The 21,007-nt window shown below is 36.4% G+C and overlaps 2 protein-coding genes across 3 annotated transcripts; both read left to right on the forward strand.

Moving 5' to 3' along the window:
* The first annotated feature begins 3,166 nt into the window (after positions 1-3,166).
* LOC113317020 lies at positions 3,167-5,355 on the forward strand. 2 transcript variants are annotated; one of them, XR_003343182.1, is made up of 7 exons: positions 3,167-3,391; positions 3,499-3,547; positions 4,012-4,131; positions 4,283-4,326; positions 4,407-4,545; positions 4,864-5,031; positions 5,155-5,355. XR_003343182.1 is itself a non-coding variant. In XM_026565174.1 (6 exons), the coding sequence occupies exons 3-6, from the start codon at positions 4,180-4,182 to the stop codon at positions 5,214-5,216; spliced, it is 516 nt and encodes a 171-aa protein (XP_026420959.1). In that variant the 5' UTR covers positions 3,167-3,391; positions 3,499-3,547; positions 4,012-4,179; the 3' UTR covers positions 5,217-5,354. The 2 variants fall into 2 exon arrangements, 1 of the variants encoding a protein (XP_026420959.1); XM_026565174.1 differs by having other exon boundaries at positions 4,012-4,326; positions 5,155-5,354.
* Positions 5,356-5,518: 163 nt separating this feature from the next.
* LOC113315531 lies at positions 5,519-6,559 on the forward strand. The gene is made up of 4 exons (XM_026563797.1): positions 5,519-5,731; positions 5,841-5,929; positions 6,141-6,196; positions 6,324-6,559. The coding sequence occupies exons 1-4, from the start codon at positions 5,519-5,521 to the stop codon at positions 6,485-6,487; spliced, it is 522 nt and encodes a 173-aa protein (XP_026419582.1). The 3' UTR covers positions 6,488-6,559.
* Positions 6,560-21,007: the final 14,448 nt, after the last annotated feature.

A 21,007-nucleotide genomic window follows, 5' to 3' on the forward strand; every position in this document is an offset into this window, starting at 1 on the left:
GCCTATGTCGAACACCTTGATAGGAAGTATGAGCATCCAAGGAATGGAATGCAACTTTCCCCATCAAGTTTGACCATACTCATCTCTTGCGTCGAGCTACCGATCCAGATGATATGAGAGTCCAGTATGCTGCAAAATCTCGCAATTAAATGATAAGAGCGACAAAGTGCTGGACCGTGAATGCCGCAACTCATTGCGGATGCCTACATACCCTTCACTACTCTAAAGGGATCAAGCACAAACCGTAGTTCATCCACAAAGGGACAAAAACTTAAGCCAACTCGTTTGCAAGGCCGTGGCCTAACAATAATGGTAACGTCCTATCCGTATAGTCCGTTCCCTCAAAATGCACAAATATTGCACTGCAACTCCAAAGGACATCTACCCAACTGGCCTAATGCATCATGATGATGCAACATTGGACCTTGGCCAATAGGCCTTCGAAATGCGCCATACTTGGCGCTATATTGGCTCTAGGCCAATGTTCCTCTTAACGCAACAGAAGCTTGAGATGGTGCTTCATATCATGCCATGGCTCATCTTTGCGCATGCGCCATGCTAAAAATTCTGGGTGTTACACTTGTTGTTGTATTGTCTCGACTTTTTCCATAGACGATCACATAAGATATCAGACTTACAGGTTAATATTGAAAAGATTGTGGTGTATTTGGTACCATCGTCATTTCACATCTCTCGGACACATACCCACTAGTGTAATGCGTCATGATAGTGCAATATCGCACTTGGCCAGCCTCCAACTGGAATGATGCACCATTGTGATGCAAGTTCTGTCTTGGTCCAATTTGCCCTTCGCGCAACCAAATCTGTGAGATGAAGTTTCATCTGATGCAAATGATGGATATTTTAGCATGTGCCATGGAAAAAGTGCGGGTCATACAATAGGCTAGAGGATGTAAATCTGATCGCCTGCCATATCAGTTTCACATATTCTCTTTAAGTTCCCACTTGAGATGATTGTTTATAAAAGATGACCTAACCCGTTTAGATAAGAACTTTACATCCTCATGTTATAAATGCTCTTAGTAACACGAAAAACAACCAATAAAACGTTCTTTAGTTCGAATTAATGCAAGATTACACAAGCACCCGTCACACAACAAAATTCTGGCACAACATCATTGCCTTACCCGAAGCCAACTTAGGAACCATACCTGCACTAACATAACCTAATACTTGTATAACACATCCCAGTGCTTTCATTTTCCGGACACGATGTTGTAGCATAAAAAAAGTAATATCTTTAATCGCCAAGGTTCTCGGTTTCAATCTTAGGTAAGACAGATATTTTAATTTGGAAAGACAATATCGAGTTAGTGAATGTAGGGATTATATGAAAATTTCATTACACAATGCTAGTAAAGACGCAGGCACGATGCGAGTGTCTGGAATTTTTTTAATAGGTCAATATATTGGTAGATACAATGTAAATGGGGATTATTACATATTACCAAAATCAGAAAGTATGAATACGGTCCTTTCCTTTTTCTTTTTTGTGGTAATTAATAGCTACAAAGAAAACACTGTAGTGTAAAAAGAATCAAACTATGTTCCAGGTTAAGTGGTATTCTAAGTTCTAATCATTCTGATGTGTATTCATAAGTTACAAATATGACTGCGCACGCTGGAGAAGCTTTGATTACAGAATGGACACCCTTGTAAAGGCCAGCCCACCCCTGCCTTACCCGAAGCCAACTTAGGATCCATACCTGCACTAACATAACCTAATACTTGCATAAAACATCCCAGTGCTTTCATTTTCCGGACACGATGTTGTAGCATAAAAAAAAGTAACATCTTTAATCGCCAAGGTTAACTGTTTCAATCTTAGGTAAGACAAATATTTTAATTTTACAAGACAATATCGAGTTAGTGAATGTAGGGATTATATGAGAATTTCATTGTACAATATTGAATCCACTCATACCTTATGTTGCATGAAACTGCAAATCATATTACTACCAGTGGTAAAATTCAAGCTCGTCTAAAATCATATTAAGAGATAAAGTTTTGGAAATAAGGACTTACAAATTTTTCTGAGATAAAATGGTCAAAGTATCTCAGTCCCCACTAAGTTCGAAGTCCACTGCATTGTATTTAAGTAGCAAGTCGCCACATTTCAAAAAGCTTGTGTTTCACAATCGGTTCAAACATATTATTTTAGTGAAAACTGAAAAAAATATATTGAAAGCGGATACTTTGGTCAATCAATCTGGTCAAAATTATGATGCAATCGACTCATGCAAGATGCAACCTATCGTAATTCTCCTAAAAAAAAACCGTCCCCTTACATAGGGGGTCCCGTCCCTCACGGATTTGTCATTTTTGGGCCCTACCATGAAAAGACCCGTGGGATGACGGTGTTTTCACTATCCATTAATACGGTCTGTGCAGACTTTTTGATATTGATATCGTTTTCCCTACAAAAAGATATTGATCTCGTTTAATTTGGGTTCACTTTTTCTATTCAACTTGTCTAGCACTCCATATATAGATAATTTGGGTTCACTTTTCTATTTAACTAGTCTAGCACTCCAGCTACAGATGAATGAAAGGGTATTTAGAGGGATGATACTTCAGAATTGATTCTATTAAGCTACTACTTGTAATTTATCATTCATACCAGTGCGGCTATGATGTAGTTGTGCCACATACTTCAAATATGTGGCCCATCTTTATATGATGACATGTCTTATAAGGTAGATCTTTTTCCTCCTACTCATTTCTTTTATCTAACTGTTTGTCTTAACTTCCTACTCTTTCTCAAAAGAGTAATTTTGAGGACATGCTTTTAATTTGAGTAAGCGTCAAAATATTAAGAGGAACCACGTACAAAATCCGACCACATCTTAATCCGACCGCATCCAAACACTCCTTTTATAGTTGGTCCTATATCTGAACGAAGTGATTTGGACACGTGGCTTTCACCCGCCACGTGTTCGACCCCAACAAAATCTAATACTATTTGTTTCAATACTCCTCGAAAATACTAATTACACAACTCCCGACATTCTTTACATGACACGCGTTTAAACAGCGGAACACGACAGCTTCACCGCATCCGAGTGTACATAATCAACAGCAAAGATAGAAAGAGGTTTAACGTTTAAGTCGCTTTTTCAGACCGCCATTTCTACAGGATTCCGATTTTTCGTTTCTTCTGTGGAAGTTCTTGAAATCGATCTCAGAGAAGAAGAAGAAGTGGAAGCTAAATGACTTCGTTATCACGCTTCTAAATCTGTGATATTAGAATGCAAGGTACTGAGAGTGAAAAAGTTTTCGAAGGATTGAATCTGAATCCTCAGCTCTTCGTTGATGAAGTCATTAATAGAATTGACGATACAGTCGACGGGGCTTTCGAGTTTTTCCAACAGTAATCTCTCCTTCCCCATCTCATCTTGTATTTTTCAATTACTTTTACTTCTTTTTACTTTACCTTGTAAATGAAAGCCATAATTTTGTTTTTGTTGTTATTTACAGAGAGGCACTGAAGCTTGTGACTGAAGATGAATCAAATGAGCTACGGACGGTATTGGAGAGATTCTGTTTTTGTATTATGCTAAGACGAAAATTCGTGGAGTTATCATTTTTGAAAAATTTAGGGTTTAGGGTATTGAAATTGGATGTGTTTTTGCATGCTGATGCTTCAAATTTGACAATATTGTTCCCATGAAGTGAAAATGTGTAGTACCAAATCAAACAGTTCAATTCAATCTGATGAAAAAGCACATCCAACATAAACTGATGCAATCATGGAAAACTAAATGAAGCATTTGAAAATCCTAAATCATTTACTTAGACGCATGATTTTGAGTTGTCTCAATTGAACCTCACCTGAAAGATGATCAATTTTAGTGTTTTCAATATTTTCATGATATATGGTTAAAGGTGTGAAACCCTAATGTTTTGTCTAGTTCGGGATGGTGTTTGTGTGGTCCTTATTGAAAATGCATTGCATGTTCTACTTGTTAAACATACTGTGGTTTGGTGTAGGGCATTTCTTCTATCTGCACTGTTGTGCAAGGAGCTTTAGACAAACAGATGGATTTGTGGGAGAAATACTGTCTTCGACATTGTTTTGTTGTTCCTGAAGGATTCACATTGCGCAAAGCTGTAAGTACATACATGTTCAGAACTGCGTCTATGTTTTCATAGCCATTGATGCTTCATGATTCTCACTCTAGTTTGGCTGATTTTTTTTTATTTGTCAAACAAAACACTTCTGGTGACTCTCTGATGGAAGACGATTTACTTGCTGATGCAGAGTTAGACGATCAGTTGAACTCTGTGAGGGAGAAACTTCATGCGGTAAGAAATAGATCAACTTGATTTGTGGTCAATCGTTGATTACTTTCATGCCTTAAAGACTCCTGACTATATGCATTCAGTCTGGAAAAGAGTCAGCTGAGCTGCAGAAGGAGCTGCATGGATTAAAGCTCCAGAACAATTTAGGCCAAAAATTTTCCGAAGCAGTTGCTGAGGCTTTGCAACCATATGAACAAAATTCTGTTCATGAATTGTTCGAAGGTATTTGTTACTTTGGAGTTGGTAGTATAAATCTCTCTAGCAGGTGGTTTTAAGAGAAATAAATGAAAGAATTTGCACCAGTCATTTCAGCTGCAGCCTTTTGCAACATGTATCTTTTAACAAGTAAAAACTATTTTTCTAGAATTAACCATTACCATCCACAGATTAATTTTGAAGAATGACAATAACCCATCTTGTTAATCATACGAAAAAAATCTGTCAACTAATATGGCAACAAAGCATAACTTATTTGCAGTTACAATCTACACGTAACTTTGTATTAAAAAAATATGAATTGACTACGTTTTGTTGTCTTAGAGATGCTTGGAGCAACACCAACACTCCATGAGAAATTGGCAAAAATGAATGCGAAAAGAAGGGAGGAAGTTGAACGCATTGGAAAAGAGCAGAGTAAGGGTGAAAACTTCAATGCGTTAACTTATGATTCAACAGGAGAACAGTATATGATGCAGCAGCAGAGTAAAGGTGGAAACTTAACTGCATTAACTTGTTACCTTACATATTCTATGGCAGATTATATATTCTAACATATTCCATTTGCAGAAATTATGAGGAAACTGAAGCGTACTTCTTTATTTTCCTTTTTAGGTTTCCCAGCAGTGGAGTTACAACTTCTTGGAGATTTTATCGCTGATTTTAGGAACATTTGATCGGTTCTAGAACTTGCTGTATATTTTCATGTAGTAAAGTATGTTTGATGTTCCTGCCTTTTTGGATGCTTCATCTGTAAGGGATACTATCACAAACATTTGTAACTCTTTTGGTGCTTTAATGAATAGTTGATTTTACTAGAAATAATTTTCAGATGAAATTTGAATTTAAGACAATCTGTATTTTTAAATGGGATTATATTGTACTTCGCTGCTTTTTTTAAAGATAATCGGTATTGGTATTTTTGTCTACCTAACATTAAGATGCTTGTTAAACTTTTGCCAAAATCAAGTGACCTCTTATGTTTGTTTCCACATTCTCATTTTTGTTGGATTGCATACTTTGTGGTTACAGTGGATATGATAATTTGTATACTATTGATGATTTTTGTGTTTGCTGCCAAGACAGTGTAGTGCCTGCATCTGGAAATGGGAGGTATTTTACAACGGTAGATGAACCATTTAAGGTACTGGAAGCAGAAACTGTGCATGAGCCTCCACCTCCAACAGAAAAGGTACTCAGTTCTGGGTGTAGTGTAACTGAACATTTTAAATTATGTACTACTCGGGGAAAATCATACAAATTCCAAATCGTTCTAAATGACATCTTGTGTCTCTGTTCAGTTACTTGTGCTCGGTGGAAACGGATTTGTTGGTTCAAATATATGCAAAGAAGCTTTAGACCGTGGTTTGTCTGTCTCTAGTCTTAGCAGGTATTGTAGTCTTTAAAAAAGCACAAATAACGGTAATGTCTGATGTTTGCTATACTAACCATTATTCAGATTTTTTTCGTTTGAGGAAGTATGAATTCATTCTCTCTTTCATCTATACAGGAAAAATATACTCTGTTGTAGTGAATTTTTCGATTCCATGTTAATGCTTATAAGTACCTTTTTTTAAATCCATCTTACTTTTCAATTTCAGGAGCGGAAGGTCAAACGTAAATGAATCCTGGGCTAACAATGTGGTCTGGCATAAAGGTTCTCTTATATATCCTGCATGTTTCATTTTCATTACTGCCACTGGTCTGTATCTTAAAGATAAAGTATAAAGTTTTATTTTATTTTTATTATTTTATTTTTTATTTTTTTTATCCTTGGTCTTCAGGGTACCTTCTCAAACCTGATTCCTTAAAGGATAGTGTGAAAGATGTCACTTCAGTGGTAAGGAGTTTCTTTTTGTATGGATATCTGTTGGTCATCAAGTGCCATGTGGCCCATGTCATTATGCTGTTTCTAGCAAATTGCATGCCTGGAAGGCTTGGGGTATAACTCATTTACTTCTTTTGTGGGTGCACTTTCTGTTCACGGACATACGACATGTGAAGATGTACTGAACCATCGTGCAGGATATTATATGTGACTGCGAGTCATTTTAAGAAGTAAACTTGAACTTAGGTTTGTAGAGAAGAGATAGAAGGAAGTGTGAAGGTCTTATCACGATATTATACGAGTAACATATAGTAGATGAAAAAGACAAACCTTCTATGGAAAATTCACTAGGTTTAAGAAATTGGTCTGATGTTTATTGTCCTTTGTATCAGATGTTCATTGTTCATTGTATCAAATTAATGTACACAAAAATGAATTATGTTCGTAATATCTTGAGCGTGATTGTGTACATCAATGAATTAACTATAACTAAGTCGTGAGGCACCATATATTAGCTGGCTGTTGGGGTTTCTACCTCCCTCGAGTGCACTTGACTGTGGATGAGTCACCCCCACCTCACAAGTCGCTAGTTGATGCAGCCTATCGCACTCAAACAATTGATATCACCATAGAACTTTTAGAGTTGTGGGTTTCAAATAAGTCCAGTTTCTTAAGCTAGTTCTGCTTCTACATTTGAAGAAAGCAACTCCGTAAAATTCTTGAGATTTGCATTTGAAATATATTTTACTGAAAATAATGATTAAGTTGATTTAGTTATAGCACTTTACAAAAAATTAAAACTTGTGTGTTTCAGGAGTAATTCTCAAGCCAGGATTTATTCATGGTATCCGCAAGGCTGGAGATGTAAACTTACCTCTTGGTCTCATTGGATCACCTTTGGAGATGGTAAAAATACTTTTGTCCACTTTAATTTGTTATCGCTGTCTGCCCTTACAAAAGTTAGTGTTAGTGAATGCTGCGGTTAATACACTGTTGAAAATAGAATCTCAAGGTAGAACCATCTTGAGTTGGAGGGAACTGTATTTTCAGCTCCATCAGATCTCAAAGTACTCATGGTACCTTGGGTTGGTTTAGAGTTAAACCAATACAAGTAACACGACCACATCCTGTCATAGTCTCTTGATATGTCGCTTAGAATAATATTCTTCACTTTTGAGTTAAAACTTGTACTTCAAATCTTAATTTGTTGCATATACACATACAAGACGTTAGACATTAATCTAGGATACATATATGGTCTGCAAAAACATACGACATAGGGCATGGACTCTGTCTGCCATACTGCTAAGCTGTCAGCAGGTGTTGGACATGGCTGTCTGAGTGAGAACGTCCTAAGTTTTTTGTGCAGACTATGATTTGAGTTTGGCTTGTTGTGTAGTTTTCAGTACGAATTTTCACTTACGCTTCAAGAATCTATTTGTTCACAGATCTGTTTAATATTACAGGTTGATGTTTTTTTTATTTTTTTGTTGATTTAAATCTTGAAAGTTTAGGTATTTTAGTAATGGAATTGATTCAAATTTTATTCTTCTTCATGGGTTTTGTTTGTTTCTCTGTTCTTAATCTGGATTTCTTTTGTATTGAAAATGAGTAATTGGTTATTTTGAGATCTTAGTGTGATTTATGTATTCTTTTAAACGGATTTTATTGAGTATGATTCAGATTTGATTTGATTTGAGTAGGAGGATGTTTCATGTGTGGTGTCTTTGATGTTGCGTTCTTTTACTGCCTCAGAGGCATTTGCCATGAAATTGCTGTTGCTAGGATGGATGCTGAATCATATGTTGCAAGATGGATTCCTAAAGAGATGGGTGGTCTTAGGTTAGTTACTTTGATAATTTAATATCTCTAAGTAGTTTGAATTAATTTGGGGTTCTGGGAATGTAAAGTGATCAGCTGCCGTGTATCTTGAATAGTGGAACTTTTGATTCTATCCGCTTTATCATTGGTTTGTCCTCTCATGGCTTCTGATACTGGTGCTTCACTCCTGTTATATCAGTTAGTTTCTGCTTATACTTTCTTGCTGTCATAAAATGTTGCAGCATAGCCACTTGGATTAACCCTTTGTACCTCAAATAGCTTCTTATGCACCGACCAATGTTCACTGTTGTATCAGGCTCCCTCTTTATTATGATGTTCTTTTCTTGCTGTGTATATTGTATGCATGACTTTTCAATTAATATTGCACTTCGGTTTTGAATTTCATCGAAACATTTGTTGTCCTTATTGAGGTTGCTGTACGTCCAGTACTTGCGTGCATGCAAAACGAACCTGTGGTGCAATGGTAGCACGTCTGGCTTCATGTCAAAAGATGCGTGTTCGACTCACGCCGGGTTCACTCGCAACTTGCACTGCTTCGTGAAGGAAGATTGTTTTGCCCACTTTGTGGATGAATGGATGAGTTCATGAAGGTAAATTACAGAGACCACGACAGAAGCTGTGGCTATAAAACTCTTCAAAAAATTGATTACGGCAACAGGTAGGACAAGTTCATACAGCTCACAGAGCCGAGCTATCCTTACTTTCCAAAAGGTTTATCTGGTTAACATGACAGCTGATTGTAAATACCTTGCCAACTCCGAAAAATTTGTAAGCAAGTTTTGAATATGCTTTCATCCAAACCACCTACTGAAATCACTCTCCTGTAAATGAGGTCATCATGTTTCCTACTCAGGTAATTGATCTTTGTAAGCATACTTGATTTTTCTCTTGTTCAGATGTTTGCAAGTAAACTCGCGTTATGCCTTCTTTGTCATTGTGGCTGAAGCTATACCTCCATTTATTTACGCTACTTTGGTTGAAACTGGGGATCCGCCATTCTAAGAATCTGCAAGTCTAGGGTGATTTTTTTTTTTTTTGGTACGTATCTAGGGAGATCGTTAGTGGCTGCATATGAAAGATAGATGTCCAAAGAGCAGCAATTCCTAGTGGTAATGCCAGTTGAGGTGGTGATGCTGCAAGGGAGTAAGTAGTCATGCAATCTGGTGCAACTCTAAGTTCGTGCCAAATCAAGTCCACTTTAATGTTTTTATGCAAAATTGGTTCCAAGTGCATACTGTAAATTTTATAGCGTGCAAAAGTTGCTTGTTAGAGAGGACAGCATGAAGGTTTTATAAGTTCATGCCCGTCAAATCTAACTTGAGATCGAAATTGAATTGCCTCCATGTTTTAAAGATCTAGAAGCATTAGTGCGTTCCTGTGGTGTTGAATGTGAACTGAAACATGTACTTCTTAGAAAACTGAAATACTAGGCATCGTATGACTTGGATGAACCTGGACAAGGTGTTTATATGACGTGGTCACGTGGATGAACTTGGACAAGTGTTTTGTCTGATTAGTAAGCCCAGCATTTTTCCACTGATAAATCAACCAGGGGCGGACTGGGAATGAACTTAGTTTCAGAGGGGCTTAGCAAGCCCAACACTTTTCCACCCGGGCTTAAGCCTTCAGCCCAAAAAACCATGAGATATAAGTTTCAAAACCACCCTATTCACTTGCGTGCATTTGTGCATGTGTTTGGCATGTCTTGTAGACACTAAAAGCCGGTGTGTGTTTGTTTGAGCTAGCGGGTGTCATTAGATAGTTCATTTAGAATCATTATAAATACTCAACGGGTTGTAGGTTATTTTTGGTATCCCATTTTCAAAAATTAATAGAAAATCTCTCTTCCTCTTTCGTATATTTGAGTTTATTATCTAATATTAATATTTGAATAATAGTATTAGTATTAATATTTGAATAATAGTATTAGTAGCTTAATAATTACATGTTATCAGCGACGAGTTAGCTCTATTTTCTTCGAGCTTTGAGTTATTATTGGTTATGGTAAATAGGTGCTGCCAAAATTTTCTGAACATAAAGATAACTTTAATTACTATATTATCGTTATGTTGTCGAATTTAACTAAACTAGACTTTGCAGCTTTAGACATTTCTGGTAACAACTATATTTCATGGGTCCTGAATGCGGAGCTATACCTCCAGGCTAAGAATCGCCCACCCAATTAAAGAGGGAAATGTTGCATCCAAGCAGGATAGAGCATTGGCTTTATTTTTTTCTTCGTCATCATATCCACGACGGGTTAAGATCAGAATATCTGACCGCTAAGGACCCTGATGTTCTGTGGAGTTTCTTCAAAGATAGATATGACCACCTGAAGATGGTTATTTTTCCTAAAGCCAAAAATGACTGGTTGGATTTAGGTTTGCAAGATTTTAAATCTGTTTCTGAGTATAATTATGCATTGTTTAAAATCACTTCACAGCTGAAATTATGTGGTGAAAATGTAACCGATGAACAATTATTAGAGAAAACTTTTACCACTTTCCACGCCTCGAGTGTTGTCTTGCAACAACAATATCGAGAGCGTCGTTTTAAGAAATACTCAGAGTTGATTTCATGTCTGCTTGTTGCAGAACACAATAATGAGTTATTACTGAGAAATCATGAATCTCGTCCTCGTGGGATCTTTTTATGTACCTGAAGCACATGCGACAACGAGTTCTACCAATGGTAATGGATGGGGTAATAATAAGGGTAACCCGGTCGTGGTAATAAAAAGAAACAAGATAAGAATTCAAGGTTCAAGCCAAACCACCAGGAGTGGAAAGATGCCACCCCAAAGAAAGAGCAGAAGCCAGAGAAAGGAAAAAGATTCATCTGACAAGCCTATAAAGAATAAGGAAGATGTTTGTTAACGTTGTGGTGTAACTGGTCATTGATCACGTACCTGTCGTACTGCCAAGCATCTTGTTAATTTGTATCAAACATCCCTGAAGCGACCTGCAGTTCATAGTGAGACAAATCTTATATAAACTAATGGGGCTTCTACTAGTTCTCCCTACTTAGACTTTATTTCCTTACAAAGTCATAAGAAGACAAGTGTGATATATCTGATTTTCTTGATAAGTCAGACGATGAAGAACTTAACTAGTTATGTATACTAGTTGTGAGTTTGTAAGTTTTTATAGTGTAGTTATGTGTGTTTAAAGTTGTATTTTGGTTTGTATATCATCCTTTGTATGTATAATTACATGTTTAATATAAGACTTATGTTATATTAACTCATTGTTATCCAGGTGTTGAATTTTTTGTGAAGGATATGGATTCCACAAGTAATCTATCAAAAATTAATCTTGACGGTGAAGATATTTGTTTGGTAGATAGCAGAACGACTAATACTATAATTCGTAGTAATAAATATTTTACTGATTTAAAAGGATATAAGACAAAAGTAAACACTATCTCTGGTTCAAGAAATTTAATAGATGATTCCGGAAGAGCCAATATTATCTTACCAAGAGGTATAGAACTGAGAATCAGTGATGCCTTGTATTCTCCGAGATCCTTGAGAAATTTGTTAAGTTTCAAAAATATTCAACGAAATGGATATCATTAAGAAACAATAACTGAAGATAATACATAATACTTATCTATCACATTATTTGACACACGCCAGAAACGTGTTGTAGAGAAGCTTGCAACTATCTCATCTAGGTTGTACCTTACAACAATCAAAGTTATTGAATCTTATATAAATAAAATGTCATAAACCAAAAGTTTAATGATAAAAAAATATTCAAGCTCTGGCATGACGAACTAGGACACCCAAGATCTACCATGATGGGTAGAAAAGTAGAGAATTCTCAAGGACATCCTTTATGGAACCAGAAACTTCTGTTAACTACGGATATAAATTGTATTGCTTGCTCTATGGGAAAATTGATCCTCAAACCGTCATTAACAAAAGTTGTTCTTGAATCGCCAACTTTTCTTAAGAGGATCCATGGAGACATATGTGGACGTATCCACCCTCAGTGTGGACCTTTTCAGTATTTTATGGTCCTGATTGACGCATTTGCCAGATGGTCACATGTTTGTCTCTTATCCACAAAAAATGTTGTACTTGATCGACTTCTTGCCCAAGTAATTAGGTTGCGTGCACATTTGCAAGATTTTCCTATAAAGTTTATTCGACTACATGGAGCTGGTGAATTTACACCACAAATATTTGATGCATATTGTTTGTCTGCTGGTATTGATGTTGAACATCCTGTAGCTCATGTTCATACACAAAATGGTTTAGATGAATCATTTATTAAACATTTGTAGTTAATAGCTTGACCCATGTTAATGAGAACGAAATTGCCCGTTTCTGCATGGGGGCATGTTATTCTACATGTTGTGGCCTTAGTTCGACTTCGGCCCACCGCGAATCATCGATACTCTCCCTTACAACTTATTTTGGGCCATCAACCAGATGTTTCTCATCTGTGTGTTTTTGGTTGTTGTGTATATGTACCTATTGCATCTCCACTACGTACTAAATTTGACCCACAACGTAGGAAAATCATATATGTTGGTTTTCAATCACCATCTATTATTAGATATATTGAGCCTTTAACTGGTGATATATTCCCAGCCCATTTTTCTGATTGTCATTTTGATGAGACAATTTTACAACCATTAGGGGGAGAACTTAAGCCGCCAGAAGAACGGAGTAACCTTTCTTGGTATGTACCTACTCTGTCTCATCTCGACCCCCGCACAAATTAATCAGAAATTGAAGTGCATAAGATTATCCATCTTCAAAACATTGCTGATCAAATGCCAGATGATTTGATACAAAAAGAGTAACTAAATCACTCATACCCGCTAAAAATGTCCCGACACGTACTAATGTCCCAGTTGTACAGGTCGTGACCATTCCAGCAAATGAGTTGTCTAAGGTACGCCTGAAGCATGGACGCCCCATTAGTTCAAAAAGATTTTGCTTCTAGAAAAAGAAGAAGCCAACCAAAATCGACAAAAGATAGTGCTCAAAAGGAGACTATAGATGAACGATCCTCATCTCCATACTTACTACCTCCAGTCGAGGAAAATGCCCATGGAAGAGAACTGGTACCAAGAAATGAAGAAATTTCCATAAAATTTCATGCAAGAAAGAAGTGTGGGATCGTAACAAAGTTCTTGTCGATGATAACTTTTCGTTTACAATATCTACTGAGATTACTATGGATAAAGATGGTCCTGAGCCACAATCTATAGAAGAATGTCGTGAAAGACATGATTGGCCAAAATGGAAAGACGCATTAAAGCAGAATTAGTATCTCTCACTAACCGCAATGTTCTTGGACCTGCAGTTCAAACACCTAAAAATGTGAACCCTATTAGTTGCAAATGGGTGTTCGTAAGAAAACGTAATGATAGAAATGAAGTTGTCCGTTATAAAGCGAGACTTATAGCAAAAGGTTTCTCGAAGAGATCTGGGATTGAATACGAAGAAACATATTCCCATGTTATGGATGCTATTACGTTCCGATACTTAATTAGTATGACGTTCTTTGAAGGACTTTATATGCATTTTATGGATGTGGTTATAACATATCTGTATGGAAAATTGGATACAGATATACATATGAAAATCCCGGAAGGACTTACATTATCTGAAAATAAACCAAGCCATATGTATTCTCTTTAACTTTACAAAGCTTTATATGGGTTAAAGCAATCTGGACGAAAGTGGTATAATATTCTAAGTGAATATCTGATAACTAAGGGATATGTAAATGATCCTATTTTCCCATGTATCTTTATAAATAAGAACATAATATGATTTGTTATAATAGCTGTATACGTTGATGATATCAACTTAGTTGGAACTCCTGAAGAACTCTTAAAGGCAATTGAATGTTTAAGGGAGAATTTGAGATTAAGGATCTTGGAAAAACAAAGTTTTGTCTCGGCCTGCAGATCGAGTACTATCCGAGTGACATACTTGTTCATCAGAAGATGTACACTGAGAAACTTTTAAAACGTTTCAATATGGATAAATCTTATCCACTTAGCACTCCTATGGTAGTAAGATCTCTTGACACTAAAAATGACCCTTTTCCTCCGAAGGAAGAAAACAAAATTCTTCTTGGTCTAGAAGTACCATATTTGAGTGCAATCGATGCACTATTGTATCTTGTACAATATACTAGACCCGACATTTCTTTTGTAGTTAATTTGTTAGCAAGATCCAGCTCTACCCCAACGAAGAGACATTGGGAAGGTGTAGAACATATCTTTCGATATCTTTAGGGTACTGCAGACATGGGATTGTTTTACTCAAAGGATATCTCCAATTATTCACAATTTAAGGGATATACGAATGCAGGTTATCTTTCTGATCCACACAAGCCATTTCTCAAACTGGATATGTGTTTACGGGTGGTGGTACTGCAATTTTTTGGAGATCGTGTAAGCATATCTTTCCATCTACCTCCTCCAACCACTCCGAGATTATCGCCCTCCATGAAGCTAACATATAATGTGTATGGATAAGATCATTAATCACCCATCTCCGAAGTTCATGTGATTTACCTTCTGTCACGAAAATACCAACCATCATCTATGAAGATAAAGCAAGATGTATCTCACAGATGAAAGAAGGTTACATCAAGGGTGAACGAATAAAGCATATTTCACCAAAGCTATTTTATTTTCACCATCTAGAAAAGAATAAAGAGACATGTATCCAGAAGATACAGTCATGTGTAGACTATGCAGATTTATTTACCAAGTCTTTACCAACAACAGTCTTCATAAAGCTAGTTTATGGAATCACAACGCGACATCTGTACAAACAGTAAACTCAATGAATTTTTGAACATGGGGAGTTAAATTTGAATTTAGACACGTTGTACTCTTTTTCCTTCACCAAGGTTTTGTTCCCCTCGAGATTTTCTTCCTTGTCAAGGTTTTAACGAGGAAACTAGTACATAACCACTTTTTAGCATTGTACTCTTTTTCCTTTGTTCAGGATTTTTCCCTCTAGGTTTTTTCTGAAAAGGTTTTAACGAGGAAAATTATGAAAATGGTGTATATCCAAGGGGGAGTATTATATAGTTAGTGGATATCCACTCATGTATATGTTTCACTAATACCATGAGACTATAAGTTTCAAAACCACCTTATTCACTATACTCGCTGGTGTGTGCATTTGTGCATGTCTTTGGCATGTCTTGTAGAGACTAAAAGCTGGTGTGTGTTTGTTTGCATGATGAGACTAACATGATACTCACACCTTGAGCTAGTGGGTGTCATTAGATAGTTCATTTGGAATCAATATAAATACTCAACGAGTTGTAACTTATTTCTGGTATCCCATTGTCAAAAGTTAATTGAAAATATCTCTTTCTCTTTGATGGGTGTCGTAGGCTCAACAAATTAATAATCTTATTTTCACACAATCAATTGGTAATATAATGGAAGTAAGGATCGTTCTCACGAAGAGCAGTGAGTTTTAGTTGTCAAAATATCACAAGGGGGGTTGTTTTTAGATTTGAATAAAGTAAATAAATGCAATTTAAAATATTAAGTTGTAAATAATAGAAAGAGATGATCAATAAATCCTTCTTCGTTAATAAATTATCAATGGGTTAATATTTTCATCTAATCGTCATCAATCATAGATTATCACCAACCGTAGAATAACAAGTATGTAGCTATTCCCAAAATTCCTTATATCACTAGATAACAGGTACACTTAGTTACCAGATTCTATTTGCCTGAACTTCCTTGAAGTACGCTTACAAGATGTAATTCAATCGAATGCTTTAAGGTTTGTGAATTTAGGTTTGATCCTAATAGTTAGACTCCGTACGCTCGGTCTACTTTCTAGGGTTGTGTTTACACGCAATCGCTTTACAGAATCCCTCTGCAAGGTTTCACGTTTTCTACTTGTGTAAGGAATTATTCAACAATTACGGATATCCTAACCCTTACTAGAAATATATTAGACTAACAAATATATTTAGTTGACCACCAAAACAATCAATCAGTCAATCATAAGTAATGGTGCACATGAACCGAGCCGGACCGACGGACCATCCCGGAACCGGTGGAACCATACATGTTTTTGTACCGAACCGAGGAAGGAGGTATAGGTACCGGTCCAAAAACTGAGAACCGGCCTATGGGGGGTACAGGTACACGGTCCTATCTATGTCCCGTCCCGCGCCGTCCCGTTTGTACCGACTAATATTAACCGTTGGATTTAGAGATTTAACTTCTGTGGACTGTGGTATATATAGAAAAATTAGATAGGGACATAGGGTTTGTACATACTAATATTAGATTTAGGGATTTAATCTTCTTTGCTTTGCTGGACACATGTTCTCCCGAAACAGCAGCGCTGGAGAATTAGGATTTCAAGGAAGTAACAGAGAGCGGGAGAAGAAGATGAGAAAATTTGGGACTGATGAGAAAGGTACATTAAAAGGTTGTGAACATGATGATTGGCACTTAATGAACGCTATCCAGTCTTCCATTATTCTTAGGAATAAATATAAATGGAAGTTTCCCTCCTATTATCTCTACGGTGCAGTCTATCTTCTTGGAAAGGCAAACTGTTGTCTCCTGCAGCTCGAGCAACAAAGTCAATTTGTGTTAGCCACTATGTATTCTTACAGTATGGGTTGTTTTAAGCTTCCTCAGAAATTAGTTCACAAATTAGATGCTCGGCAGATAACTTACGTCGTGGAAATACGTTTGTAAACCAAAGAGATATGGTGGTTTAGGTTTTAAAGATGCGATTAAGTTTGACTTAGTAAGTAACAATAAAAATTAAGGACCGAGACTAGTACCGGAACCATCCCTGGTACCGGTACCAGAAACGAGGTACAGGGTACAGGTACCGGTACAAAAATAGGAACCGAGGTTAGGGAGGTACATGTACTCGGCCTCGGCAAGAACCGAGCCGAACCGTACCGTGTGCACCCTTAATCAACACAAACGATAATCATATGAAAAAATCGAAATAGATTCATATATTAAATCAAATCAAGTTTACAACTTAGAATTCATCCTCAATCAATATGTGTTTAGCTACTCATGGATGTAGAAGCATTCATGATATACATATAAAAAAAGTTTAGAGATATCGTTACGTTGAGAATCGCTCAGAAACCCTAGCTTTCGCTCCGTGTGTTGTTTCTTCTCTCCAAGCTTACAATTTCGTGACTTATGATGTGATATTTCATTCATGACCTAATACCTTTTTATAGGTTTACATTGCTTGGTCTTCACGTATTTAGTTCGGTTCAAGAACCCGACCCGGAATGACGACCCCAAACGTGACCTTAGGCCTTCACAAGTATATATACACGTTTTTGTACTCCTTAAGTACGTGTACCGGTATGCATACTTCAAATTCCAGCAGAAATTTTCGGAACTTAAGTATGCGTACCCGTTTGCATACTTTACCGTCTTCGGTATTCGATAAAAGCTTGTTTTGGCCACAACTTCTTCGTCCGAACTCGGAATGACCTCATTATTTTTGCATTCTTTTTATCTTTAAATTATATTCAAGATGATGATGATAAATTATTAATTTGAATGAGTTAAGATCTGTCTTTGGCTTTTCTCTTGATTTTGAGCGTTTTGCTCATTTTTGTCGCACTTCTTCCACTTCTCTTGGACTTGGGCACTTGGATACTTGGAATACTTATCTTCATAGCTCTTTTAAGAACTTTGTAGATCCTTTTTGGGTGATTCACCTAATTGAGACAAATAAGAGAAAACAAGAGTGATAATACGAAAATATGCAAGAATAATAGCTTAAACAAGTATGGAATGGACTCTAAAATCATATGAATTATGCACTTATCAAATTCCCCCACACTTAGATTTTGCTAGTCCTCGAGAAAACTAAATAAAACTAATCCTACATACAACAACTCCATGTTGTTGAGAAAACGGTTACACTTAGCATGTATAACAAGCCTTTAAACCTCTAGGTGTCCCTAGTGGACGACTTATAGTCTCGTGAGGGATTACAAGAGGTATACCCACAAAACCTACTCCAATTTCTCGCCTTGGAAGAACTACTAAGGATATACACAAAGTATAAAGCCAAATAATTTGCTTGCTTATGTTATTTAGCTGCAAACATCCCACATACATTCCAATCATCACACATAAGCAATCACTTATGCGTGAAATTCAACCTGATTGCAAAACTCTACTAAGATAGTCATCGTACTTGTTGCAACGTTTGTCACAACACTCGCATACTAAAATCACATAGATAGATAAGAAAATGGAAATAGAAAAGTGAAGTGTGCAAATGTTGACTAAAGTGAAAGATGTTACCCACAATACTTGTATGAATGTCGTCAAATGATTCTTATTTATAGCACACTAGTTGAGAGAATCACCCATTTAACTCGATAACATGATTAGATACTCGAAGTGCATGTTCCTTTTCAGCAAGTACATGATAGTTTCCTTGGATACTGCGTTCCAAGCTTGTTTGGGCGACGAAGACAGGGACAACGTTTCACACATACTGCTATCAAAGTGTCAAGAACCTCATCAATAGTCTTTTCGACTTGCTATATAATGATGATAAGTTTTTGTTTTCATCGACTACATGATTAGTCCGGAACTCCGGACCTATCATTTATTAGTGTCGATAAATGAAGAGGATCCTTATATATATATATTTTTGACTCACTCTTTATGAGTGTAATACGATTGTCTTATGGGACTTTTAAATACTCAACCAATGTTACCTTGCTACAACATCCACGACAGTATCAGGATCCCACCAAATATTTTGAAAAACATATAACTGCAAAAATAAAAAGAAAGTGATTCAGTAATGATTAATTTCGAGGATGAATATTTCAAACGACCACCATATCTTAGTTTCACATTCAATTATGAACGTATATATTTAAGGATTGAAATAAATGGAACTTAATCTATAGATGGAAGAACTGTTTCAACCTTAAAAAGGTTTAGAGTGTCATTCTAAGTAGCTCATAATTAACTCCATAAGATAAAGTCTCAAGAATGAAATAAATCAAATAGTATTATTTTTTATGTGCATATGCAAATAGTAGATACTAAATACTCCCCCACACTTAAACTCAACATTGTACTCAATGTTCAAAACCGAAAATTCTGATTTCTGACATAACATCCCTGAAACACTCAAAAACTGTACCAATGGGTAGGGAACTAGGAAAAATATCCTAAACAAAAGTTGTTCACCTATGTCTTTTCTATTAGGTGTCAAAAGGTAACAGTGTTTCGAAAAACGATCTGATTGTTATGGCTTCCGGACTGACAATCATGCAATCTGAAAAGGTTCTGGAAAAATTCCGAAACTCAAATGTCCAGGCCTATCGCTCTAACTTAACAGACTCCAAATTAAGATTTTCTTTTTTAAAAAGAAAGGTATTTCTGTCCGATTTAAAATTTGGGGTAAACCACTAAAATCGGACTCCGTATGAAGTCTCGAGACCTATTTTCGTAACAAGTGCGCAGTCAGAATTTTTCAGACGAAAATAGTTTCACCAAAACTTTAATTATAGAAATAGGACGTTGCAAAATCTAAGACGGGAATGCAAAATATGATATGAAAAACTAAGAAAATTAAAAACAAAAGGGATAGAGATAAAAAACTGATGGGTTGCCTCCCATGTAGCGCTTAGTTTAATGTCCTCAGCCCGACTTTGCATTCCAATTATGCTACTCCTCGAGAGGGGGTGAATCTTGAAGTCTCGTCACTTCTACATTCTATTTAGAGAAGTTTTCATAATAAGGCTTCAATATATGGCCGTTGACTTTGAAAATTATTCCAGTTTTGGTACTAGTAATCTCAACTCCACCATAAGAAAAAACATTAGTAACAACATACGGTCCAATCCATCTGGACCTTAGCTTCCCAGGGAATAATGAAAGACGAGTATTAAATAAAAGAAATTTTTGACCCACAACAAAAATCTTTCGAGAAATCATCTTGTCATGGAAAAGTTTTGTCTTCTCCTTGTAAATACGAGAACTCTCGTAAGCATCATTACGTATCTCCTCTAGCTCGTTAAGTTGTAACTTCCTTTGTTTCCCCGCATTGTCATAATCCATGTTGCACATCTTTATCTCCAAATATGCCTTGTTTTCAAGTTCAACCGAAAGATGACAAACTTTTCCATAAATCAACCGATATAGAGACATACCAATCGGTGTTTTGTACGCCGTTCTATATGCCCATAATGCATCATTAATCCTATAACTCCAATCTTTCCTTGTAGTGTTCACAATTTTCTCAAGAATGGATTTAATCTCACGGTTCGAGATTTCGGCTTGCCCACTAGTTTGTGGGTGATACAGCGTACCAACCTTGTGTGTTATGTTGTACTTCTTGAGTAGAGCATGAAAGGATTTTTGAAAATGCGAACCTCCGTCATTGATAACCACTCTTGGTGTACCATGTCTAGAGAAAATATATTCCTTCACAAACTCACAAACAACTTGAGAATCATTAGTAGAGGTGGCTTTAGCTTCCACCCATTTTGAAACTTAATCCACAACAAGAAGTATATAAAATTTTCCATTAGGATTGACAAAAGGGCCCATAAAATCAATTCCCAACACATCAAATACTTCAAAAACAAGAATTGGTGTGAGTGGCATTGATTTCGAGCACTTAAAATTTCCCGTTCTTTGACATCTATCACAATATTTGCAAAAATATATGCATCCTCAAATAGGGTAGGCCAATAAAATCCACTTTCAAGAACTCTGAAAGCGGTACGTTTAGAACCAAAGTGACCAAAACATGCATAA

The sequence above is a fragment of the Papaver somniferum genome, chromosome 10 (assembly GCF_003573695.1).
Source record: "Papaver somniferum cultivar HN1 chromosome 10, ASM357369v1, whole genome shotgun sequence".
Classification (NCBI taxonomy): domain Eukaryota; kingdom Viridiplantae; phylum Streptophyta; class Magnoliopsida; order Ranunculales; family Papaveraceae; genus Papaver; species Papaver somniferum.